The 26,863-nt window shown below is 46.1% G+C and overlaps 1 protein-coding gene across 3 annotated transcripts in view; it reads right to left on the bottom strand.

The window, feature by feature from the left end:
* Positions 1-1,744: 1,744 nt before the first annotated feature.
* The window catches only part of CUNH10orf90 (chromosome unknown C10orf90 homolog), a 225,628-nt gene continuing 200,509 nt past the window's right edge, over positions 1,745-26,863 (bottom strand). For 2 of the 3 annotated variants that reach the window (XM_024751585.1, XM_024751587.1), the window contains 3 exons: positions 6,050-6,113; positions 1,972-2,071; positions 1,845-1,883 (listed from right to left, as the gene is read on the bottom strand). In XM_024751585.1, the coding sequence (XP_024607353.1) occupies positions 1,845-1,883; positions 1,972-2,071; positions 6,050-6,113 (203 nt within the window). Of the gene's footprint in view, positions 1,884-1,971; positions 2,072-6,049; positions 6,114-26,863 lie in introns of all 3 variants that reach the window. The other variant, XM_024751586.1, reaches the window with a different exon arrangement.

The raw sequence follows: 26,863 nt of genomic DNA, 5'->3' as shown, positions 1-26,863 counted from the left end.
ACCCGGTTCCTGCAGGTCAAGCTACTGGCGGCACTCGGTGGCCAGCTGCCTACCCCAGCACCTCCCTCAGGTGGTACTGTAGCAGAGTGCCTCCAAGGAGACAGTTTCCAACAATATCTAGATCTTCGCCCAGGAGCCTGGGGAGTACTTGTCCTCGGGGCAGCACTGCTCCTTTAACTGCTATTCCCACCTGTATTCTTTTGAGTTCTCTTTACTGCTCAGTAGCCAATCCCGCATCACTCCAATCCTCTCTTATGGTTTATAACCATGTACATTAAACTTCCCTGTTCACGTCGCTGTGAGGTTCCTCTCTCCTGAGGGGGTCCAGACTGATACACTTGCCTACAGCCACAGACCAGGGCGCAGCGCAGCCAAGACGTGAATCCAGAGTCTCCACTCATGGTGGCATATGGTCAGACCATCTTGCTGGGCAACACGGCACAGGTTCTGATGCCACGTGCACCCAGAGTGAAGTGCCCATCCATACCGAGGGCAGGGCAGAGGAGACGTGACAGGAGAGAACTCAGGCTGAACTTTCAAATAGTTTTCCAGCAGATACGCAGAGGAAAGGCATTCCAGGAAGAGGGGATGGTGCATGCAGCCGTGGGAGGAGGGAAAGGGACAGAAGTGTCACCAGGGCTCCTGCCTAATCCCCTAAACTGCCTTCTCATTCCCGGGGAGATTCCTAGTGAGATGTGGGGACTTCAGAATCCTAACCTTGCTCTCAACAACATCCCAACACCTCTCATGCCAGCTCTCTGGGGAAAACCTTCTCCCCAGGCATCGGGAAGAACAAGGGCCCTGACCTGGGGGCTGTGATGGTCAGAAGGTGGCACGGGCGCAGGTCAGAGGTCCCCACCGGACCTCGGTGACATTTCTCTGTGAGCACCATCTGTACTGGCTGCTTTGCTCATAACACAGAACACGGAAAAGAGCAATATTTTAATTTTTGTAATAATTGCATTTATTTCCATTTTTGATAAAGCTATTGCTCTTCACTCCCCCAACACACATTTATAAATAATGGACATTGTAATTGTTCGGAGGAACAAACGTTAGAGTTGGAGCCATCAGGCCGTTTTCAGCAACACAGCTCTTTTTGGGGGCTGGAGGGTTTACAGAAAACACTGAAGTTACCTACAACTTTTTTCAGCCAATTCTGCCCTCATGGCTTCCATGGAAATAGGCTCTTTTGCTAAACAAAGGCAGGTCCTGGGAGTAGGGTGGGAGTAGTGAGGGCCGCTTTGATCACCCCAGGTCACCAAGAAACAGGTCACTTGTCCCCAGCCCCTGCAGAGCGCCCTCCTAGTTCCAAAGTTTGCCTTCAGTATTTCATGGCACACACACCCAGAGAGGTTGCAAACACACTGTGTGATATCCCCAAATTTGGGGTTTGCAGAACTGGCAGAAGTTGAGATTGGTATTTTGAAAGTGATGTATTTTAGGTCCTAGAAATTTGATGAAAAAAAAAAAAACCCAGCTCCCAGGGATCTAAGCCCACTTGAGCATAGAAGACCTTTCTGCCTGAGTGGAAATGGTAGGGGGAAAAACCAGAAGCAAAAGATAAAATTCAGAAGTAAAAAAAAAAAAATGAAGGGACCGTATCGAGTGGGTTCAGTTGAGTTGATTACCCCACTGCGGTCTGATGATCCATTTCCTCAAGGGTTTTTGTTTCTGCTTGGTTTGGGTCAGCAATTCAGGAAGCTATGCTTTCCTTTATGAAAAAGAAAAATCAAAAGTAAAATAAGTATTTCACGTCATGAAGATAATGGTAAGTTTAATGGCTTATCCAGCGTTTGAAGTCATCCCAGGTCCAGGTAGAGGGTCAGCAGGGCAGCCTGTGGTTAGACTGCGTTCCTTTGAAGGAGCTGGTCCAGTAATTGCTAGGGAATTAGAGACAAAGAAGTCAAGTTCAGAGTCAGCATCTGGGCACCACACACACGTCACACCTGCTGGCGGCCGGGCCATTACCTTTTTGAAGACTTCGGCCCGGAGTCTGTTACTCTGTAAGATCACCCTTTTCTTTTGTTCTTCTTTTTTCTTTCTAACTTCCGGCAAGTTATTATAGATTCTGAAACAGATTCAGAAAACATTCTGAATGGTAGCGAGATAGCGTGTGTCTGCTGTGGATCTGTGTCCTCTCTTGTCAGCAGGCTCTTCCATTTCAAAGGGACGATCAGCTGCATATGGGTCACCTCGCATCTGGGAGACCCCAAGATCCGGGGCTCCCCTGACCATCTCCAGATGGGACTGCCCAGGCAGGGGCCACGCAGCAGATGGAGCCCCACCCAGGGCAAAGCTGGAGAGGCCGGGTGTTTAATCAGAAGTTACTTTTCTTGTCTCTCCATCTTCTACGATAATTAACCACTTGCTTGTAAAATGAGAGATTCTAGACCTATGCTTTGCCACTCTGAGTGTAAACTTACCTTTTACCAAATACCTAATACCTTTTCGCCACTCTATTTTTGTCTCCCTATGACTTAGAAAAGGAGCAGCGAATCAATGGAAGTAGCAGGAATTGTACTGGAATGACACACACATAAAATATGTGTGTGTCTGCCTCTTTATCTACTGCATTCCTAATTAAGCTGTTTCCAAATACCTCTCAGGCATATGTATCGATATTATGTTCTTGTCCTGGTGTAAAATTAGCAGCTTCCAAGACACAAGCAGGGCCTGAGGGACCCTTCTTCTGGGCCCTTTCTTCTTACTTCCCTGCAGAAATTGTTTATGTACTGATGCCAAACAAGATTTCTGCTGGAATCCACAGACACAGAGGAGACACTGTAGCCTGAGCTTTTGGGGTGCTGTACACGTGGCACTTGGATTAACATCTCTTGTTTTATTTTCTCTCATGTGTGAAAGCCAGACAAAATTTGTTTAACATGTTGCCCTCTTAAAATAATAATTACAAACTATACAAGTATTGATGATGACAATATTAGCAGGTGACATTGTCTTGGTTATAGGGCACTAGGCTAATAATCTTTTTATGGATTTACCTTTTAAAAATTTTTATCTATTTATTTTTTATTGAAATATAGCTGATTTACAATGTTGTTAGTTTCAGGTGTGCAGTGATTCAGTTTTACATATACATATATATTATTTTTCAGATTCTTTTCCTTTACAGATTATTACAAAGTATTGATTCTAGTTCCCTGTGGTATACAGTAGGTCCTTGTTGGTTATCTATTTTATATATAGTAGTGTGTATGTGTTAATCCCAAACTCCTAATTTACCCTTCCCGCCCTTCCCCCTTTGGTAACCATAAGTTTGATTTCTATGTCTGTGGGTCTTTCTGTTTTGCAAATAAGTTCATTTGTATCATTACTTTTTTAGATTCCACACATAATTGATATCATAGGATATCTGTCTTTCTCTGTCTGACCTACTTCACTTAGTATGATCATCTCTAGGTCCATCCATGTTGCTGCAAATGGCACTATTTCATTCTTTTTTAGGGCCGAGTAATATTCCATTGTATATGTAGACCACGTCTTCTTTATCCATTCGTCTGTAATGGACACTGAGGCTGCTTCCATATCCTGGCTATTGTAAATAGTGCTGCAATGAACATTGGGGTGCATGTGTCTTTTCGAATTATGGTTTTCTCTCAATATATGCTCAGAAGTGGGATGGTTGGATCATATGGTAGTTCTGTTTTTAGTTTTTAAGGAACCTCCATACTGTTCTCCATAGCGGCTGCACCAATTTACATTCCCACCAGCAGTGCAAGAGGGTTCCTTACTAAGCTAATCATCTGACATGAATTTTCCCGGGTAGCCCTCACGACAGTTGGAAGAGACACCGTCCAGTGTCCTGCTGTTATGGGAGTGAGGAACCCATCCCCAGCGAGGTCAGGAGGCCAGTGGCATCCCTCGGCTGGTGAATGAGGGGCTGGGAGTCCGGCCTCGGTCTGTCTGACTTCATGCAACACTGTTCCCCAATCATGTAGTGTAGAGTGACCTGGGAATTGCTGGCACATGGCACAGTGCCTGGCACACTGAGGGCATCGACATGATCTAAATGAACACACGACTGCCAAATCGAAGAGCAGTTCTAGAGGGGACCAGGAGAAGTCTGTCAGGGTCAGTAGGAAATCTGACATGTCCCAAAGCTCCACAGTGGAAATCCTTCTGGATCCATAGACAGGCATCTTCCCGATCTTGACCATCTGATCTTGTGGGAAGTTTAGGATAAAAATTCCTAGGCCTCAGCCCTGGAGCTTCTGCTGCAGTATTTTCTTAACATCCTCAATAAATTACGGCACATTTGTACAATGGACCACTCTGCATCAATGAGGAAAATCATCCATGTCTTCTGACATAGAAAAAGACCTCACAGACACAAAGTAAAAGAAGCAAGCTACAGAAAGATAATATTGTATATAGCACGATCCCATTTATGGCTAAGATACTAAATAGTTATCTAATTTGTACGTCTAAATAGACGTACACATAAACGTCTATTTTCAGGCAGAGAGAAAGGCCTGAAACGATATATAGGATGCTGATAACTGTGGTGTCTCTGGAGAAAGTACAAGGCTGGGAGGTGGGGCAGGAGGGGGGCCACTCAGTCATGAGGGACTTCAGCTCTCTCTCCTCTGTTTGAATTTTTTAAAATGAAAATGTAATTTAATAATATAACTGATAACAAAGAATACAAAAGAAAAGGAAGCTCCAGTGTGATTCTGTGGGTGCGTGAGGTCTGAGAACCGGGGTCTGAGCCCACCCAGGGCACAGCCCACAGAGCAGAGTGGAAGTCCTGTTACCGACCGCATCTGAGGAGACCTGGCTTCCAGCCAGGGAAGCCATGATGTGGGGAACAGCATTACTCTGCTCATCGGTCCTCTCAGAGCCTCAGTTTCCTCTCAGTAGAATGATATGGTGATACTCTGTCCATGAATGCTGCTTTGAGATCTACATTTTAATTTCAAGTCTCCATAATAGCAGCTCTGGACTTAGGGACCAGGAGGGGAAGATGTGGCTGAATTTTCCACCAAATTGAAAAAGGAATACTTTTGGCATGAGGTATACACAACTTTGCACTTCCCAAACGGCAGGTCTTGAAACCCAGTGGCCCTTTAAAAACCCCAGTTAGAAAGCTGCGCTTTGGGTCATTAATGGGATGGTCCCCTTTCTCCTCACTTTTACATTTTTATTTACAAAGAGGTTCCCTACAGATAATCAAAGTTGGCTAATTGTCATGGAAACAATATAATCACGGGAAAGCAGAGATTTTTCGCCTGGAGTGGGGAGAAATGTATTCTTCCTATTTTAATGGCTTCTCTAAGTTGTACTATCAATTTGGTTAAATTGTTATAGGTCCTCCCAGTGCTAGATACTTTATTATAAACTAATGGCATTTTACTTGGATGAACTTGGCAAACTCTGTCAAGTTATTACATTTGGGTTGGGAGGCCAGGTCTCAGAAAGAATGGCAGCCTTTGTGTGTTGGTGAGAACGAGTGGGCATCTAGAATAGCAACCAGCCAAGCAGGACAGGGAGAGTTTGCGGGCAGCAGGGCCGCCAAGCCCGCCGGCGAGGCGGTGCCAAAGAGGCTGGCTCGTGGCCCTCTGTGGCTTCGCTGGCCCCACGTACCATCGGCCTCCAAGCCTGGATGCTTTTCTCCAGGCTCTGCCACTGTCAAGGCCCTCATGAGACCTGGCTTCTCTCCTCCTCATAAAATTACCTGCGAAGGTGCACAGTGACAAACAGCACCTGCCCAGAGCAACGATGGGAAAGTGCAGAAACATTCCTGTTATGAGTCTGGGGATCTCTTAGAGACCAATTACAGGACTGGCTCAGAATCCAAGACCCACCACGTTCCTAAGGTTTTTCCAAGAACGACATTAGCATTCAGAGGCGCGATTCAACAACTTCACTTCTTTCAGCCACAGCTTTTCAAATCCACGGCCAAGAAGACCTCAGAACTTAAACGTGGACCTAGAAATAGTGGCCCAGCTGGACAGTGCCTGGATCCATCAAGCCATCCCTCCTCCCTCCTCCCCCACTTTTTTTGACCGCACACGATATAATCAAGTACCTTCTAGATCGCATGTGCATCTCCTTCTCTGAAATGTACCTTTCTTTCGGTTTGAACAAGTTATCTGGAAAAAAAAAAAAGTGGAAAGAGGATTAATTTCAGAAGGTACCGATGTTGCACATTTCTAGAGAAACATCATGGCGGGCTTAGTTCACTCTCTGTCATCCATCCTTAATCTCAGCCCAGTCTGTTACAAACACAGCAGGGCTCAGGAGACACACACACCACGCACAGCTGTATTGAAATCGACAAACAGTTAAACATGGGCGTGAAATTCAAGGTTAACATCTAACAGACTTTACGGTCAGTGACTCCTTTGCATGTGGCATTTAGCAATGAAGAGTCATAGTTAACTGGGGTAGTGCCACTGTGGCATGAAGATGTGCTTCAGTGTCGCTCTGGGTGCAGGGCCCTGGGTGTGAGGTCACCCCATCCACAAAAAATCTCCACACTAGGTTTCTGGTGCCTCTGAGGACAAGGCAATCTCCCACAATTGCTAGAACGCTTTCAGAGCTGGAGCTTTCGCTCACAATTGTAGTCTCCATCAGGGTGCTCGGCCTCTGCATCCTTTCTAATGGAGGGATTAGCCCTTTCCAAGGTCAGAAAATGTAATGGACAACAACGTACGAGTAATGTCTGTCTAGTGTCCTTTAAGAAAGTACACGGTGGCTAAAGGTGACTTTGAGTCTGGAATTTTTTTAATGAAAGTACATATTGCTCATCACAAGGATGTTTAGAGGGCACGCTTGAAAATGGTCTGTGTTTTTTCAAAAACTGTGTATAAACTGTGTACACCTTTTTGTGATAACTCTGAAATCCCCATGAGACTCTCAGCGCTATGGGTTAGCCAAGAGGCTGGCACACAGAAATGTTTCATGGGGGTGCTTGTTGCATGGGGATACATCTGAACAGCCACCACACGTACTGTCTGGAACCCCTGGACGGTAACCAGCTCCACTGCCTTCATTCAGCGCAAGCAGACAGGTGACTCGATGTCCTTCAATCATGGAGTGGCAGAGTGGGCTCCCTGTGACCCCCAGCCAAGACTCCACCATGTTTCTATCAGTCTCCCCCACCTGGGCTTGTCCCCCCTCGCTCAGTACTCCAGTGGAGCCACCGAAGATCTCTCAGGCTTGAGAATATACCGAATTTTCCAGGAATATACAAGAAGGTGGGATAGAGGCGTGGATACGAAGACATCTATCTCTTCCCCTCTGGGGAACTGTAACATAGCTACCGATTTACAATATGGAAACAACACAGTGGCTGAACTTGTATTCTGTCTGGTTATAAACATAAAAGAAAATGATGGCACCATTATTCAACTTCAGAGACAAGATTCAAAGGAAAAATAGAAGAAAAGAGAAAGAAATCAGAAGAGTTTTCCCAGGGAAGGGAAAACGTCCCCAGTGTTTGGAAAGGCACTGGGCCGTGTGAACCAGGAGAGTCAATGTCTCCATGAAGACTGATCTGCAGAGACGCCTCCCAGCGCCCGCCCTCTGCTCACCCTCCAGACAGGGCCCGGCCAGAGCCCAGGACCTCAGGAAAATCCCAGCAGCATTCCAAAGAAATGGGCTGTCACCTTAAGGCAGTCAGCGTCTTGGACAAGCAAATACGCGTCCGCCTGAAGACCCCCACTGAGGCAGGGAGAAGGAGTCTCTGACAGAGACTTCGCCCTGGGTCTGCACCAGCATTCCTCAGGAGCCACTCAGGATTAGGGAAAGGGTGACGTGAACAGATGCACGGTACCCCAAGGGAATAGAAATGTTACAAAGTGCATTTACAATATTTCTATAATCTCAGTTCAATCGTATGTGGTCTCCCCTCAGAAGTTAGTTCTGTTTTTATTTTGGTTCGGTTTGTTTCTTTTGAGCACCTGATACCACAATGAAGCTATGGTCTTACTTCCAAGAGGAAACAAAAGCAAACGTGAGCTATCTGGCACCTCCACTGTTTTGTTTTCTGAACTCTTCTCCGCCCCCTGGGCCCAGCAGCCCATGTTAGGTGCAAAACAAGCATGTCTGTATCCAAGAGGGCCCACCCCAGCTGGCGGGCTCCACCCCGCACCTCGCTGGCTGCTGTTGTTTCTGCGTTTTCACAACAGCACCAGGCCCATGTGACGGATAGTGGGGATGCTTTCTGGATGGGATGGAAGAGAGGAAGAAAGCGAGGCTCTACCTTCCTGGAGGAAGTTGTCTGAAATAATCAAGTGCGTCGCTAATGGCTCCCAGCCTCGCTAGAGTAAAAAGAACCCTATTTGGCACTTTGAAAGGGAAAGCGGCAGGAAGAGGGGAGGGGGCCGGGTGACACCTGAGGGTCAGCATTACTACTTATAATAAACAGCTAGTGTTTATTGGATCGCCATAGATCTTCACACCAACCCTGTGACATATTTCTTTTGTATTTTAGGGTTGGAAAATCAAAGTTCAAAGGGCCAAGGGTTTCCTGCTCAGGTTTATGCAGTGAATGAGTGAGTGACAGAGCTGGATTTCAGTCCATTGGAGTCCAGCCCTGTCCACACATGCCCTCAACCTCAGAACACGGCCACCAACCCGTGGCTGCAGATTTCATCTTTTGGTCGCCCTGACACGTGTTGGTCCATTTCCCAGGAGACCAATCCAAAATCCCTTTCTCTTCTTCCTTCTTCCTGCCTCCTATATTTAATGAGCAACTACTATGCCTCCAGGGAATGCTCAGAAGAAAATAAAAATGATAAGATCCTGCCACCATGAGACTTCATTATTGAAGAAGGAGTCAGATAATTAACAAACCAGCTACAAAGTATCAGGTAGGTGCTGTGATGAAAAAGAATCATGGCCACATGGTCAAGGAGGAACGGGGTGGTCAGGAACTATCCTCAGGGAGGAGTTATTTAAACCATGACCCAAATGACCATAGGAGCCGGCCATGGGGGCCAGTAGAGGGAAGAGTGAGGAAGGATCGGGGACACAGTACATACAGTGTGAGGGAGGGGGCACGAGGGCATGAGAAGGCAGGCCGGGAGTAGAAGTAAAAGCAAAGGCACTGTGGTTCTCCACCCAGGTTATACACCTTACCACCGCCTGCAGAGTCTAACCACGATTCCCACACGTGGGCACTGGAACCCGAACCAGAATCTCCGATGATTCTAGTGGGGGCCGTGTGATAGGGAAGAACGAATCTGACTCCATATCAGCAATGTTTCTTTTACTTGAACCTTTGTATTCCATTGCTTTTGCTCTGAGTTAAGAATGTTGCCTATAGCCTGAAATAGACAGGAAAACCCATTCTCAAGGCTCTGACCTTTAATAAGGGTATAATACTTTTCTGTTCATATAGAGATGAAAAGTTGCAGAACAGAGACTAACATTTGTCTTGTTGGAGGTTTACAGGAACATCGCGACCTGACCTACACTGACAGCTACAAGAACAAAGGATTCCAACACCAGGAAATCTGCAACAACCAACCACGCCCCTCCCTCAGGTTGCCTTTAAAAAGGCTTTGCTGAAACCCTTTGGGGAGTCTGGGCTTTTTGGGGGCATGAGCCACCGTCTCTTGAATAACCCTGCAATAAACCTTCCCCTGCATTAAACCCCTATGTTTCGGTATTGTTTGGCCTAACTGGGTCAGGCACACGAACTTGCATTCTGTAACAGCAGGTGACAGGAAGCATCGGTGCTGGGTTTTGCAAGCCCACTAAAGAGATTTGCAAGTCTGTTGAGTTTTCCTCCAGAGTAAGAGATGGAGAGCCAGGTGGGTTTTTTTTTTTTGGAATTTTATTTTATTTATTTTTATAAGCACGTTCTTATTAGTTATCTATTTTATAAATATTAGTGTATACATGTCAATCCCAATCTCCCAATTCATGCCACACACCCCCCACTGCCACTTTCCCCCCTTGGTGTCCAAACGTTTGTTCTCTACATCTGTGTCTCTAATTCTACCCTGCAAACCGGTTCATCTGTACCATTTTTCTAGGTTCCACATATATGTGTTAGTATACGATATTTTTCTCTTTCTGACTTACTTCACTCTGTATGACAGTCTCTAGATCCATCCACGTCTCTACAAGTGACCCAATTTCGTTCCTTTTTATGGCTGAGTAATATTCCATTGTATGTATGTACCACATCTTCTTAATCCATTTGTCTGTCGATGGGCATTTAGGTTGATTCCATGACCTGGCTATTGTAAATAGTGCTGCAGTGAACATTGGGGTGCATGTGTCTCTTTGAATTATGGTTTTCTCAGGGTATATGCCCAGTAGTGGGATTGCTGGGTTGTATGGTAGCTCTATTTTTAGTTTTTTTACAGAACCTTCATACTGTTCTCCATAGTGGCTGAATCAATTTACATTCCCACCAACAGTGCAAGAGGGCTCCCTTGTGTCCACACCCTCTCCAGCATTTGGTGTTTGAAAATTTTCTGATGACGCCCATTCTGACTGGTGTGAGGTGATACCTCATTGTAGTATTGATTTCCATTTCTCTAATGATCAGTGATGTTGGGCACGCTTTCATGTGTTTGTTGGCAATCTGTATATCTTCTTTGGAGAAATGTCTATTTAGGCCTTCTGACCATTTTTGGATTGGGTTGCTTGTTTTTTTGATATTGAGCTGCATGAGCTGCTTGTATATTTTGGAGATTAATCCTTTGTCAGTTGCTTCATTTGCAAATATTTTCTCCCATTCTGAGGATTGTCTTTTCGTCTTGTTTATGGTTTCCTTTGCTGTGCAAAAGCTCTGAAGTTCCATTAGGTCCCATTTGTTTATTTTTGTTTTTATTTCCATTTCTCTAGGAGGTGGGTCGAAAAGGATCTTGCTGTGATTTATGTCATAGAGTGTTCTGCCTATGTTTTCCTCTAAGAGTTTTACAGTGTCTGGCCTTATCTTTAGGTCTTTAATCCATTTGGAGTATTTTTGTGTGTATGGTGTTAGGGAGTGTTCTAATTTCATTCTTTTACATGTAGCTGTCCAGTTTTCCCAGCACCACTTATTTAAGAGGCTGTCTTTTCTCCACTGTATATTCTTGTTCCTTTATCAAAAATAAGGTGACCATATGTGCATGGGTTTAGCTCTGGGATTTCTAGGCTGTTCCACTGATCCATATTTCTTTTTTTGTGCCAGTACCATACTGTTTTGATTACTGTATCTTTGTAGTATAGTCTGAAGTCAGGGAGCCTGATTCCTACAACTCCATTTTTCTTTTTCAAGACTGCTTTGGCTATTCGGAGTCTTTTGTGTTTCCATGCAAGTTGTGAAATTTTTTGTTCTAGTTCTGTGAAAAATGCCAGTGGTAGTTTGATAGTGATTGCATTGAATCTGTAGATTGCTTTGGGGAGTCATTTTTAAAATGTGGATTCTTGCAATCGAAGAACATGGTATATCTCTCCATCTGTTTGTATCATCTTTAATTTCTTTCATCTGTGTCTTATAGTTTTCTGCATACAGGTCTTTTTTCTCCTTAGGTAGGTTTATTCCTAGGTATTTTATTCCCTTTTTTGTAATGGTAAATGGGAGTGTTTCCTTAATTTCTCTTTCTGATTTTTCATCATTAGTGTATAGGAATGCAAGAGATTTCTGTGCATTAATTTTGTATCCTGCAACTTTACCAAATTCATTGATTAGCTCTAGTAGTTTTCTGGTGGCATCTTTAGGATTCTCTATGTATAGTATCATGTCATCTGCAAACAGGGACAGTTTTACTTCTTCTTTTCCAATTTGTATTCCTTTTATTTCTTTTTCTTCTCTGATTGCCGTGGCTAGGACTACCAAAACTGTGTTGAATAATAGTGGCGAGAGTGGACATCCTTTTCTTGTTCCTGATCTTAGAGGAAATGGTTTCAGGTTTTCACCATTGAGAATGATGTTTGCTGTGGGTTGTTGTATATGGCCTTCATTATGTTGAGGTAGGTCCCCTCTATGCCCACTTTCCAGAGAGTTTTTTATCATAAATGGGTGTGGAATTTTGTCATAAGCTTTTTCTGCATCTATTGAGATGATCATATGGTTTTTAGTCTAAAATTTGTTAATATGGTGTATCACATTGATTGATTTGCATATATTGAAGAACCCTTGCATCCCTGGGATAAGTCCCACTTTATCATGGTGTATGATCCTTTTAACGTGTTGTTGGATTCTGTTTGCTAGTATTTTGTTGAGGACTTTTGCATCTATATTCATCAGTAATATTGGTCTATAATTTTCTTTTTTTGTACTATGTTTGTCTGGTTTTGGTATCAGGGTGATAGCAGCCTCATAGAATGAGTCTGGGAGTTTTCCTTCCTCTGCAATTTTTGGGAAGAGTTTGAGAAGAATGGGTGTGAGCTCTTCTCTAAATGTTTGATAGCATTCACCTGTGAAGTCATCTGGTCCTGAACTTCTGTTTGTTGGAAGATTTTTTACCACAGTTTCAATTAATTTCATTACTTGTGATTGGTCTGTTCATATTTTCTATTTCTCCCTGGTTCAGTCTTGGAAGGTTATACCTTTCTAAGCATTTGTCCATTTCTTCCACGTTGTCCATTTTATTGGCATAGAGTTGCTTGTAGTAGTCGCTTAGGATGCTTTGTATTTCTGTGGTGTCTGTGGTAACTTCTCCTTTTTCATTTCTAATTTTATTCATTTGAGTCCTCTCCCTCTTTTTCTTGATGAGTCTGGCTAATGGTTAATCAATTTTGTTTATCTTCTCCAGTTTTCTTTTGATTTCCATTTTCATGGAATATCTTTTTCCATCCCCTAACTTTCAGTCTGTATGTGTCCCTAGGTCTGAAGTGGGTCTCTTGTAGATGGCATATATATGGGTCTTGTTTTTGTATCCATTCAGCAAGCCTGCGTCTTTTGGTTGGAGCATTTAATGCGTTCACGTTTAAGGTTATTATCAATATGTATGTTCCTATTACCATTTTCTTAATTGTTTTGGGTTTGTTTTTGTAGGTCCTTTTCTTCTCTTGTGTTTCCCACTTAGAGAAGTTCCTTTAGCATTTGTTGTAGAGCTGGTTTGGTGGTGCTGAATTCTCTTAGCTTTTGCTTGTCTGTAAAGCTTTTGATTTCTCCATCAAATCTGAATGAGATCCTTGCTGGGTAATCTTGGTTGTACGTTCTGGCCTTTCATCACTTTAAATATATCATGCCACTCCCTTCTGGCTTGTAGAGTTTCTGCTGAGAATTCAGCTGTTAACCTTATGGGAGTTCTCTTCTACGCTATTTGTCGTTTTTCCCTTGTAGCTTTCAATAATTTTTCTTTGCCTTTAATTCTTGTCAATTTGATTACTGTGTGTATCGGCGTGTTTCTCCTTGGGTTTATCCTGCCTGGGAATCTCTGTGCTTCCTGGACTTGGGTGGCTCTTTCCTTTCCCATGTTAGGGAAGTTTTCGACTATAATCTCTTCAAATATTTTCTCGGGTCCTTTCTTTCTCTCTTCTCCTTCTGGGACCCCTATAATGTGAATGTTGTTGCGTTTAATATTGCCCCAGAGGTCTCTTAGGCTGTCTTCAATTCTTTTCATTCTTTTTTCTTTATTCTGTTCCATGGCAGTGAATTCCACCATTCTGTCTTCCAGGTCACTTTTCTGTTCTTCTGCCTCAGTCATACTGCTATGGATTCCTTTTAGTGTATTTTACATTTCAGTTATTGTATTGTTCATCTCTGTTTGTTTGTTTAATTCTTCTAGGTGTTTGTTCTTTAATTCTTCTAGGTCTTTGTTAAACATTTCTTGCATCTTCTCAATCTTTGCCTCCATTCTTTTTCTGAGGTCCTGGATCATCTTCACTATCATTATTCTGAAATCTTTCTAGAAGGTTTCCTATCTCCACTTCATTTAGTTGTTTGTCTGGGGTTTAACTTGTTCCTTCATCTGGTACATAGCCCTCTGCCTTTTCATTTTGCCTATGTTTCTGTGAATGTGGTTTTCCTTCCACAGGCTGCAGAATTGTAGTTCTTCTTGCTTCTGCTGTCTGCCCTCTGGTGGATGAGGCTATCTAAGAGGCTTGTGCAAGTTTCCTGATGGGAGGGACTGGTGGTGGGTAGAGCTGGGTGTTGGTCTGGTGGGCAGAGCTCAGTAAAACATTAATCCGCTTGTCTGCTTATGGATGGGGCTGGGTTCCCTCCCTGTTGGTTGTTTGGCCTGAGGTGACCCAACACTGGAGCCTACCCGGGCTCTTTGTTGGGGCTAATGGCAGACTCTGGGAGGGCTCACACCAAGGAGTACCTCCCAGAACTGCTTCCAGTGTCCTTGCCCTCACAGTGAGCCACAGCTACCCCCCACCTCTGCAGGAGACCCTCCAACACCAGCAGGTAGGTCTGGTTCAGTCTCCCCTGGGGTCACTGCTCCTTCCCCTGGGTCCCGATGCGCACACTACCTTGTGTGTGCCCTCCAAGGGTGGAGTCTCTGTTTCCCCCAGTCCTGTCGAAGTCCTGCAATCAAATCCCGCTAGCCTTCAAAGTCTGATTCTCTAGGAATTCCTCCTCCCATTGTGGACCTCCCAGTTGGGAATCCTGACGTGGGGCTCAGAACCTTCGTCCAGTGGGTGGACTTCTGTGGTATAAGTGTTCTGCAGTCTGTGAGTCACCCACCCAGCGGTTATGGGACTTGATGTTACTGTGATTGCGTCCCTCCTACCGTCTCACTGCGGCTTCTCCTTTGTCTTTGGATGTGGGGCACCTTTTTTGCTGAGTTCCAGCGTCTTCCTGTCGATGATTGTTCCTCAGTTAGTTGTGATTCCAGTGCTCTCACAAGAGGGAGTCACCACGTGGGGTTTTAAGCAGGGGATCTGATTTGAATTCTTAAAGGCCGACTCCAGCAGCTGTTCAGAACACGCGCCAACTGGATGGAGGAAATTCAAACGTGGCAGCAGGGAGATAGGTCAGACCATTGCAGCCAGGTAAGCAAAAGATGACAGCAGTGCTCAGCACAGCTGGGAAGTGGGAGGACTCAGGACTCCCCTACACTCACCGAACATGAGCCATGACAGTTACGAAGGTGGAAGAGAAAACCAGGCTTTACGCGGGAGGGATGGATTGGGAGTTTGGGGTTAGCAGATGCAGACTATTATATATAGAATGAATAAACAACAAGGTCCTACTGTAGAGCACAGGGAACTATATTCAATACCCTATGATAATCCTTAATGGAAAAGAATATGAAAAAGAATGTGTATGTATGTGTGTGTGTGTATATATATATATATATATATACACACATATATATATATCTCACTTTGTGTACAGCAGAAATTAACACAACATTGTAAATTAACTATACTTGAATAAAATAAATTTTAAAAAGAGAAAGAAAAAGAGAGAGAGAGAGAGAGAGAGAGGGAGAGAGAGAGGAAGGAAGAGAGAGAGGGAGGAAGGGAGGGAGGGAGGGAGGAAGAAAGAAAACCAGGCTTTGTGTTGGAGCAACCCTTCATTTGACTGTTAAGTTTTCACCTATTTGGGGCTCGGCAGACTCAAAGATCAATAAGACAAAGGGCTCACAGCCCAGGGTGAGAGCCAGATACACGAGGCCTTCAGGTGCCAGGACTGATGTCTACACAGGGAGAGGGCTCATGGGGGGTGAGCAGTCCACCAAGGAAGGGGTGGGACTGGGGAGACTTCACAGCAGGAGACAGCTGAGCTGAGTCTTGAAAAAGAAAGAGGCGTCCCAACAGTGGGAGGAGGGCTGGTAGGAGGGTGGCCCAGGTGGAAACACAGCAGGACCATGGGGCCCAGCCTGCACAAGAGATAGCTCTTCAGGGAATCATACAGCAGGACCTCATTTCATGAGATGGAAACCATCCTGCACGCACTTTGCTCAAAAATACAGTGAAAGCCCATCTATCAATTCCCTTTTAATGGAAATTCTACCTTTATAAAATTAAAGTGACTGGTGAGAACAATTTTCAGCTAGCTTATGGGTCTTTTCTGGATTTTCCTTGAAGCTGTACGCGTTCTAATTCACTAATACAGAGGAAAGAACGGCCCTTGTATTTACCTCCTGTTTTATCATTCAAACACAGCAGGGGTTTTCTCCACCCCCCAAGCAAATTACTAAGGTAAATTGCCTATTTCTGTCTTCCTGGAAAACTCTTCTTCTTTTCTTTTTTTTTAAACCTGAATCTCTTGTGTCTGGCTTATCATCGTATCCAAACTACTGGCCTGTTGCTAACTTCGCGTGGCAAAGGCCAGACACAGTGAGCCCGATTCAGGTCAGCAAACAACGAGCTACCGAGAGTCTGGTGCTTCTGAGGCTGTTCTTGGGGAGCAGTTGAGTCAAAGCCAAGTCCTGACATCCCATCACTCTCTATAAACACACGCGGGTGTTTATTACAACCCTCACGTCACACATGTGCAAACACGCATGCACAGATGGGGACAGGTGGCCTCAGCACCCAGGCAGCTAGCTGACAGTGTCAGCAGGAGTCAGCAAGGGTCCCCCAGACACCAGCATGATTGGTTGTTTATGAGGCCAGAGCTCATTTTCCTCCACGCAGAGTCCTTATCTACAGCTCTGATTGCAAAGCTCCATTTTTCCTATTGAACAAGTAATCTAAATGATAATCAGGTTCACACCGGATTTATTAGTGCAGCGCCCTCGCAGAAGCTGATATTCTGCAGTCACCCTGAGCGCTTTGAAGAGTCTTTTAGAATTTGCTTCCCCTAGCTTAAAAACACCAAACCCAAGAGATGCCTGTGGGAGAGAATCCAGCCGGGAGCCAACAAGCCCGTTTGGAGGGTAGATGCCAAGTCTACACTGGCCGGCATCTTCTAGGAAATACAGGGCCTCCCAAAAGGAATGGAAATGGGATATGTTTTAGGGAAGAAAATCTCTAGAGGATTCTTCTCCTGAAAAGGGGCCCCAATACACGTGTATTCTAAGGTCACAAGGCTGTTCATTATGTCAGTTTCCAAGCCAGTGAGCAGCTGGCCCTCCTGCCTCTGGAATAATTACATCATGGCCTTCAGGAGTTACATCCAGTTACTTGCACATCATTTCAGTTCAGCTCACCTCCCTGGGACCTCCAATTTGCTGACGTGGGCAGCAGCCTGAGTGGCCTGCCTTGGACCAATTAACCCTCCAGAAACTAAATGGTGTGCATTACACTGTAGAAAAGCGAGTTGAAGACTCATAGGTTGTTTGCCTTCAAAATGCTCTTGTGATGATAAAATCTTGTGCTGGACACGCATCCTCATTTTTCTGAAATCTCTTCTATCCTTCTGTGGGATCCTGAATGACAGTTTGTGGATGAGCAACCCATTCTAGGGGCCTGGAAGGCCGGCGGAGGCTGCACATTTCATTTATATAAAAATAACGCTCAATTCCCATTCGGACACAAAAGAGAGATACTAACGTCACAGTTCAGAAAGGCAACGAGCCTCTCAGATCCTTCAGGTAAAGGCATACAAAACTAAGAAATGAAAAATAAACCAGAGGTCTGTGGGGAGATCTATTTCTCTTTTCATGCTCAGGTCAAGAAATGAGACTGACCACAGGCTCATTAAGATGAGTGAATAGTTCTCTCTGCAGAGAGCTTGGCTCCTGCACAGACGGACTTATCCTTGAGTTTAGAGCAGGACTGAAGCCCGTTTCAGGGCTTCCATGAACAGATAGGGCGCTGGGAGCTAAAGGATGGATTTGAGAAAGGGTCTGCCCTTGGCTGAGGGGGCTGCCGAGCACACTGGCAGCCCACGAGCCTCCCTGCAGATCCTCGTAATAGTAGAATCCTTGAATCAACACAGGCAGATGAGGCCCAGGGACCATGGTTTCAGCTCCTCCACCTAGTGGAACCAGATCCCCAAGTGAAACATCTCTGCTTCAAAGGAGACTTAATACAATCCCCGGTGCCATCCTACTCTCTCTCTTGGACCCAAGAGCTCCATCGCAAGCTGCTTTCCTCCCTGCCCCCCAGGGTCTTCTCCTTTATGGTTCTAGATTCATTTTACTTGGCTGTCAGCCTGGCCAACTCTGTTCCCAAGGAGCCACCGAACAAGCTGATATCATGAATATTCAGCTTACCCCACTGTCTACAGCATCAGATTCACAAACTAACCCAGATCCCTACTCAAGACCAGACACTCACAAACTGAACCCTCATCAAGGGCTCCCATCAGTTGCCTAAAACGTGCATTTTTCTGGGGCCAGCGAAGCGATGTACAGCATTTCCCACAATGAGCACACTGGTGAATTTAAAGGCAAACAAAAGGAGCTGGACAACTCCACCCACACTGTAAGATGTAATGACCCCTGTTCTTAGTGACCTCACTACACACGGCAGGAAATTCACTGTTTCTGCTTCATGAAAATAATACGAGCATTAGTACCTTAAACATCGTGCTTTTATGATGTACCTCTTTCTTTAAATTAATTAATTTTTTGGCTGCATTGGGTCTTCGTTGCTGTGTGCAGGCTTTCTCTAGTTGCGGGGGCTACCCTTCGTTGAGGTGCGCGGGCTTCTCATTGTGGTGGCTTCTCTTGCTGCGGAGCACGGGCCCTAGAGCACGGGGGCTTCAGTAGTTGTGGCACGCGGGCTCAGTAGTTGTGGCTCACGGGCTCTAGAGCGCAGGCTCCGCAGTTGTGGCACACGGGCTTAGTTGCTCTGTTGCATGGGATCTTCCCGGACCAGGGCTCAAACCTGTGTCCCCTGCATTGGCAGGTGGATTCTCAACCACTGCGCCACCAGGGAAGTCCCTATGATGTACATTTGATGATTCCTTTGGCCTGCCTGACCCTCCATACCATGAAAAAAGTGTCCATTTGGGATCCGAGTCTGCAGGTCTGGGTCAGTCTAGGCCTCAGCTCGGTGCTCTGTGCCCTGGGACAGGCCACTCAAGCTCGCTGACCTTCTGTACCTCCTCTGCTTGGTGCAGGGACAGTATCTGCTTTAAAGGTCCTTGGAAGGTCTCATGGGATGGTCCGTATGAAAGTGCACTTTAACCACGGAGATGCCAGTGACAGCAGCAATGCTAACTAGCACCACTCTCCATGAAAGCAGGTCTTCCGTCTTTATACATAAGCAAACCGAGGCCTTGCAGTTCAGTAGCTTAGCCTAGGTCTCAGAGTAAGGTAAGAGGCCTGTGAATTGAGTCACTGATGGAATCAATGGACTGTTTATTCTCTGCACAAGATAGATGGTTGTGGTTCTCAAAGTGAGGCTTATATTTTCACATAAATGCTAACAACATCTGTGTGGCTTCTGCTTCCCTTTCCTTCCCTGAACCGGCAGCCTCAGCATCACTTGGGAACTTGGTACAAATGCAAGTCCTTGGCCCCGCCCCAGGTTAGCTGGACCGGAAATTCTGGGGCTGGACCAGTGGTCTGTGAGTTCACAAGCCCTTTAAGTGATTCCGATGCTTGCTCACGTTTGCGGAACACTGAGAGAACGTAAGAGTGATAAGGAAAAAAGCCAAGTCCCTACACGGGTTTCCAGGATTTGAGGAAGGATTGCCAAATGTAATACAGGATGCCCAGTTAAATTTGCATTTCAGATCAACAATGAGACATTTTTTTAGCATAAGTTATATCCCATGCAATATTTGGGACATACTTACGCTGAAAGATGTTTTGATGCTCTGAAATGCAAGTTTAACTGAGCATCCTATATTTTCATTTAATGGATCTGGCAACCCTATTCTGAGGGAATGGAGAACCTCTCTTTGCCACGGCAACAGACAAGCAGATCACCAGCCCCAGAGACCCCAGCGGCACAGTCTGATTCAGCTGCCTGTGTCACCGTCCTAGTTGCACAGTTAGTTCTCTCGCGGTTTATTGCTTCCCCTCGCCATTTTCTCAGCTCTTGGTACGGACGACGCCACCCGCCCTGGTTATTTCACATTATGACATTTGTGAAGTGCTTTCCAAAGGGATTTTGACTGGTTCCTCTTTCTCTGTTGGACTCTGTGCTGGGTGACAGCATGATGGCATTGTTACAGGCGCCAGGGGAGCCCACGTGGAGACAGGTCCAGGGCCTGTCAATGGACAAGCTTCCAGTGAGGCAAGCTGGCCACAGACTGTGAAACCGGCACCACAAGCCCACTGCCCAGAGGTTCCCAGGGTCCTCAGTCATCACCTTCTGGAATTGATGGACCAAAGGGATTCAGATAAGGAGAATAAGACCTCCTTCTCACAGTCCCAGATTCCTGTGGGAAATGGCAGATTGAAACTCCAGTTGGGGTTTCTTTGGCAAAACATGGTAGATATTTTTATAAGCAAACATTCCTAGAGCTGTATCTCCAAAGTGGAGTCTCAAGAGTCAGGTAAAAGCATTCCAAGGTCAAAGAAGTTTAGAGAACTTATCAGTGCCCTTAACATACATGAGCATTGTAAACCTCCCAGAGAATACAGCATACAAAACAATCTGAAGGGATTGGTCTCCCTCGGGAATGCATTTTGGATAGTCTAGGCTTAAGAATGCTGGGGAGAAAAGTGACAATTGCAGAATATTAACGGTTATAATTCATTCTCAGTTTTCAAAGTTAGTATTTGTGGCTACAGAATAGGACTTTATATATATTGATATATATATAAAATCTGGTGTACTTTCGCCACCTTTTCTCAAGAATGTGTGTGCTTGAAGAGCAAGTTTAAATTACCCATATAAAGGAAGTGTAACAATGGCTCAAATCACACTTCACCATAAAAGAGCAACATCTAGAACATGTCTGAAAGGCCAGCTGTTGATGTGAGATTCACTGCTCCAATTACATGGTTTCCCAGCATTATCTAGAGCAGGGGTCCCCAACCCCCAGTCCACGGACTGATACCGGTCCGTGGCCTGTTAGGAACCGGGCGGCACAGCAGGAGGTGAGTGGCGGGCGAGCGAGCAAAGCCTCATCTGTAATTACAGCCGCTCCCCATCACTCGCATTACGGCCTGAGCTCCGCCTCCTATCAGATCAGCGGCGGCATTAGAGTCTCATAGGAGCGCGAACCCTGCTGTGAACGGCGCATGCGAGGGATCTAGGTTGCGCGCTTCTTATGAGAATCTAACGCCTGATGATCTGAGGTGGAGCTGAGGCAGTGACGCTAGCGCTGGCGAGCGGCTGCAGGTACAGATTATCATTAGCTGAGAGGTTTGACCGCACAGAGACCATAATAAATCAACTGTTTGCAGACTCATATCAAAACCCTACACAGCAAGATCCTTTTTGACCCACCTCCCAGAGAAATGGAAATAAAACCAAAAATAAACAAATGGGACCTAATGAAACTTCAAAGCTTTTGCACAGCAAAGGAAACCATAAACAAGACCAAAAGACAACCCTCAGAATGGGAGAAAATATTTGCAAATGAAGCAACTGACAAAGGATTAATCTCCAAAATTTACAAGCAGCTCATGCAGCTCAATAACAAAAAAACAAACAACCCAATCCAAAAATGGGCAGAAGACCTAAACAGACATTTCTCCACAGAAGATATACAGATTGCCAACAAACACATGAAAGAATGCTCAACATCATTAATCATTAGAGAAATGTAAATCCAAACTACAAGTTTTTGTTATAAAGCAGAAACTAGCACACCACTGTAAAGCAATTATACTCCAATAAAGATGTAAAAAGAAAAACAAACCCATCAGTGACAAGTGACAATTGGTAAGTGACAATTAAGCTGCATCTTATGTAGTAGACGGGACATAAGCAACACACTTCGGGTGTCACTGTCTCCCATCACCCCCAGATGGGACCACCTAGTTGCAGGAAAACAGGCTCAGGGCTCCCACTGATTCTGCGTTATCGTGGATTGTATAATTATTTCATTATATATTACAAGGTAATAATAATAGAAATAAGTGTACAATAAATGTAATGCGCTTGAATCATCCCGAAACCATCCCCCCGCCCCCCAGTCTGTGGAAAAATTGCCTTCCACGAAACCAGTCCCTGGTGCCAGAAAGGTTGGGGACCGCTGATTTAGAGAACCACAAAATACCGTGATTTATAGATGATGAATAAACTTTCATTCTGGTTGCCAAGTAGATTTATATCCTTAGTGTCACTGCAAGGTTTATTACTGAACTGCACTGTGGGATAAAAGGGAAATCATTTGGAAAATAAAATCCAGGCAATTGGGAGAGTTCCCATAAAGACATTTTCCCTTACCATTCTACAATTCTGTGTTTAATTATTTTAATTAGAATAAAATAGGTCTACTTCTAATCAACAGACATAAAGTGATCTTTTTTTCCCTCGTTTCTTAGAAAAAGACACAGCACGAAACCTTTATCATTGGTCCGAGAAGGACACCAGTAACAGTGTACGTGCAAATATCTTTGAATTAGGCAAACAGTCTTTTAGCTAAATCATGCTTCTTGTTTTCTTTGCAGACTGATGAAGTAACAATCGACTTTTATCTGATAAGCGCATTTAAAATTCCTTTGTGAGTAATATTGGGAGAACTAGGCCCAAATATTTATTCAGAAGATTGATGGAAAAACATTCATGAGATCAGATCAGCACTAACAGGGGCGGTGTGGCCAGTGCTAGCTGCGTGATGAACAGTACATTTTTATTACTGCAATGACTTCCCCAGCCATCTCATATCTGCTGGGTCACTTTTCTAGCTACTTGCTCAGAGAATGCAAATTAATTTTAATACCTGCTCCAGCCAAAAATCATCAGCGAAAGCAGATCAGCCGGAGAAGGAATTCTGCAGTGCCTTCAGAAGAATTCCGCTCCTCTGCTGGTCTGAGATTTAAATGGCTGTGATTGGCTCACCTTGGGAAGTACGGATAATGCAATTCAGATTAAGATAGTCTGCTTTGCTACACGTGGCAGAGCTTCCCAGAGTGACCTGGTGTGGTGTGTGCCCACTGGCACTTAGAATCCAGGGAGATTTTTCTGGCCCTCTCACATGGCTATAATCCAAAGTGAAAAGGTAAGAAGGTAGACCATGTAGAGAGATACAAGAGACAGGAGTGCTCCAGTGGAAGAGGTAGGGAGGTGGAGACTGGATGGGAGTAGTCAGGGAGGGCTTCCTGGAAGAAGGGTTTTCCTGAAGCCATCTTCCTGATGGGTTTCCTACACACTCACAGGTTAAGACAACAATCTGGAAGAGCCAGGAGGACCACGCCAAACTTAGAGGGGACATAAACTGAGACAGAGGCAAGCCAACCCGAGCTGTGTCTGAGCACTGCCCAGCTTTCCTAGTGGCTGCAGCATTGAGTACAGAGCAGCAAGCAGCAGTGATTCCCAGTGAGTGAAGTGCTCAACTGAGATGTGAAAGTCAGCACGCAGCCCAGGTCATGCATTACAGGAGTCACGGGAAAGAGGCTTGGGGGTAAGATATTAAGACAGAAGCTAGACTTGAGATGGACTAGGGGGGTTAGGCAGCATGTTGCAGGCCACAGAGGAAGAGGGACAGACAGGGCTTCTATCAGGTGGTTTGGGGGCACTGATGGTGAATGTTCCCGGAGATAAAGAAGGACAGCCAATGAGACCAACTGGGACAGGTAGGCAGGTGGGCAAGTTAGGCTGGGAGGGGTCTGGGCTGGAGGGTGAGCATGGAATCCAGGGAGGCTCAAAAGCTGAAGGTGGTGTGGCCCCGGCTGGGGGAGTCGCAGTGAGGGCAGGATAATGCCACGGACTGGTCACCAGGAGATACTGACTGAGCCCCTACGTACGGGTGCTGTACCACCTACTAAATGCAGGTGCTAAACTGCCTATTACCTGGGGGTGCTGTACCTGATGCTTCCCACGTGCTTTCAGCCCATCCTCCCTCAAATGCATGCTGCCGGGCAGAAGCAATGACTGACTCTGGAACTCTCTAATTCCAGGTTACGGTCAGCCTTTCAACATGACCAATCCCTCCCCCCGGGACCCCAGGAGCTGTGCAGAGACTATGGGGAAGCCCCACCTATGCCCCAGGTAACTCAGGGCACATGGGCAGGTGGAGCCCTGACTGGGGAAGGAGAGAGAGGCCCAGGGGTTAGAGAGTCAGTACCTCAGACGCTGAGAACAAAGGCCGGCCTCCCGCCCTTCCCCCAGCCTCCTTGAGGCTCATCTTCTCTCCATGACTCGGCAGTCACCAGTCCCACCGATTCCATCACCTAGGAACCTCTGCATCTGTTGCCCTTCGGCACTCCACTGCCTTGCCCTAAGTCTGCCTTCCTCACGTCTTGCCTGGAGCTACATAGCCTCAGCTTTGATGGCAGAACAAGGAGAAACCCAGAAGCAGCACATACAATGCTTGGTAGCCCCTTGGACTCCCCTTCGGCGCTTCCGTCTCCCCCTCTGCTCCCCACCCCCATTTTACGGTCCAGCCATAGCTGATCTGAGCACCCAGCGACCTCTCCCTACAGTGCTTCCACCCCCTCCCCCAGCACATCCCGCCCTCCCCACCCTGCTCCACGATGCACCCTCACAGTCTCTCCTCATCCTAATGCAGTACGAGGTCTCCTCCGTCAGGACCATATCCCAAGGTGGGAGCGAGTCCACCACCCGTGGTTTGCCATGGCAACCCCCTTTCATGGCACTTAGCAAATTCCAAGGTCACTGCCTCTTTACCTGTGTGTTTTCCCCAAGAGGTGGGGAGGTCCCTGAGACAAGGGACTGTGGCTGGCGCACAGTGGGTTCTCAAGAAGGGTTTGCTAAGAGATGGGTGAAGATGTTCCTTGTGTCACTGCTGGAGCCAAGCCCAGGTGGCCCAGGTGGCTCCTGGACAAGGAAAGAGGCCAGGCATTTGTTGGCTTTGGGAAGTCAAGCTACAGAAGATGAGTTATTAAGACAGGCTGGGGTTGCAGGCAGGACCTTTATAACGCTGCTTCCCAGACGCACTCTGGTCCCAGCTGGTCCTGAAAATCCCCCATCTCCACACAGGGAGCCAACTGAAAACTCACACACGTGAGCATGCACACGCGTGTCCGCACACGTGTGTCACTGCCCCTGTGCCTTAGAGGCTGCTCAGGATTCATTAGCCAACAGGAAGCCGAGCTGGCCCTCTGGCCCTCGCTGTAATTGTCCTGGATATCAGGTGCGCGCTTTCCCGGCAGCCCCTCCGCAAGTGGGTGTTTGTCAGCTGCCGGAGGTCCCACCCGAACCTCTCAGGTCTGTGCCAGGCGGGCCCTGATCAGAGGCAGCTATCTCAGCTCGGAAAGCAATCCGAGTCTTCCCTCTAACAGATGTCTTGACACTGTAGCCGGAGCTCGTTCACGAATATGATTTATTAACTAATTTAGCGTGTAAGAAAAACATCTGCATCTTGCTTTTATCATCTTGCCAGCAGACAGGCTGAAGACAAGATGTGTACTGCAGACTCGATTAATGGAGCCTTAAGCACTCCCTGCGCTTGTCCAGAGCTCACACAAGGCTCTCGTTTCAGAAGTTGTCTGATTGAGCCGACCTAACACAAACAAACACGAGAGTAAACCTCTCATCAACCATAAATACCGCGGGGATCGGAAGAGCAGCCATAAAATCGTGCGCTGAAGCCTGCCCAGAGCATTCTAGTCATCAGAACCGTCTCGGAATTCGGGTAATAGAAAGGTGCCTCGGTTATTTAAGACTATCGACTGGGTCTGATCACCTTTTATTATATACACGATTTTAAGATTTTCATTCAAAGGAATGTGAACATGTAAGGATAGTATCTGTTTGGGGCAAAACATCACCACGGGATGACGGAGTGGATAGAACTGTCTCCCCAAAAAGATATGTTCAAGCCCCCTCCCTTGTAACTGTGACTTGATTTGGAAATAGGGTCTTTGCAGATGCATGCAAGTTAAAATGAGGTCATACTGGATGAGGGTGGACCCTACTCCAATGACTGATGCCCTTAAAAGAGGAAATTTGGACACAAAGACACACAGACACAAGGGAGACAAAGGCGGGGATTAGAATGACGCATCTATGAGCCGACCAATGCCAAGGAATGCTAGAAGCTGCCAGAAGCTACCGGAGCGAGCAGAGGGGCATAGGATGGATTCTCCCTCTGAGCTTCAGGAAGGAATCGATCCTGTGGACACCTGGATTTTGGATTTCTGGCCTCCAGACTACGAGAGAATCAAGTTCTGTTACTTTAGCCACCCACCCAGTCTAGGGTCATTTCTTACAGCAGCCCTAGGAAATGGATACAGATGACCAAGGCAGCTTCCCTCTGATATTTGAGATGATGATATCCCAGGACACTGAGGCCCACGGTATGGCATGGCCGGAAGGCAGCTGGCCCAGGGGACGAGCAGGAATGTCCCCACGCATAACAAGTTCCCAAATGTCCATGCGTCTCCATTTTCTTCGACACAAAGTGACGGGAGCTGACCGAAAAGGAAGACTCTTAGACACCATTTTTTGTGTACACGTATGTTGAGCTCTAACGTGACACTGTTTTATATTTGTTGACAGCACATTTGTTTATCTAACCATTTTCATCAAGCAGGATCTTCAAAAACGTGGAGGCCAAGTGGCCCACACACCATGGGCACCCTGGCAGCCCTCCCCAGAACAAGCCTGGACACTGAAGGCCCTGGGGGGACCCCCGGTTGTAACTGACACTTGGTGCCTCCTGGCAACCTGAGAAATCTGTACCCGAACCCAGATTGCTCTCTGTTGAGCCAGAAACTAAGGAGCCGCCAGAGAACACACCCAAATAGTCTATATCTGCCAATCGGCTTCCAAAGCCGATGAGAGACACATTTTCAAGCAGGGAAAGTCTTTGCACGTGTATTTTGTTGATTTCCTTTTCTTAGCATCCTGGGAAGTGTTACTGGGGCTGAGAAGCAGGTGTACTACTAAATCCTTCACCATGAGAAGGATGCATTCAAGTTTGCCCTTTCTGGTGTCTTGGACGACTCCCCCAGCAGAACTGCGGGGGGCGGAGGGGGACCTAGCCTGCCCGTGGTTAACAGGAATCCTATTCCAACAC

Source organism: Neophocaena asiaeorientalis, unplaced genomic scaffold (assembly GCF_003031525.2).
Source record: "Neophocaena asiaeorientalis asiaeorientalis breed wild unplaced genomic scaffold, Neophocaena_asiaeorientalis_V1.1 scaffold108, whole genome shotgun sequence".
Taxonomy (NCBI): domain Eukaryota; kingdom Metazoa; phylum Chordata; class Mammalia; order Artiodactyla; family Phocoenidae; genus Neophocaena; species Neophocaena asiaeorientalis.
The sequence above is the reverse complement of the archived record's forward strand: the minus strand, read 5'-3'. Positions and strand labels throughout refer to the sequence as shown.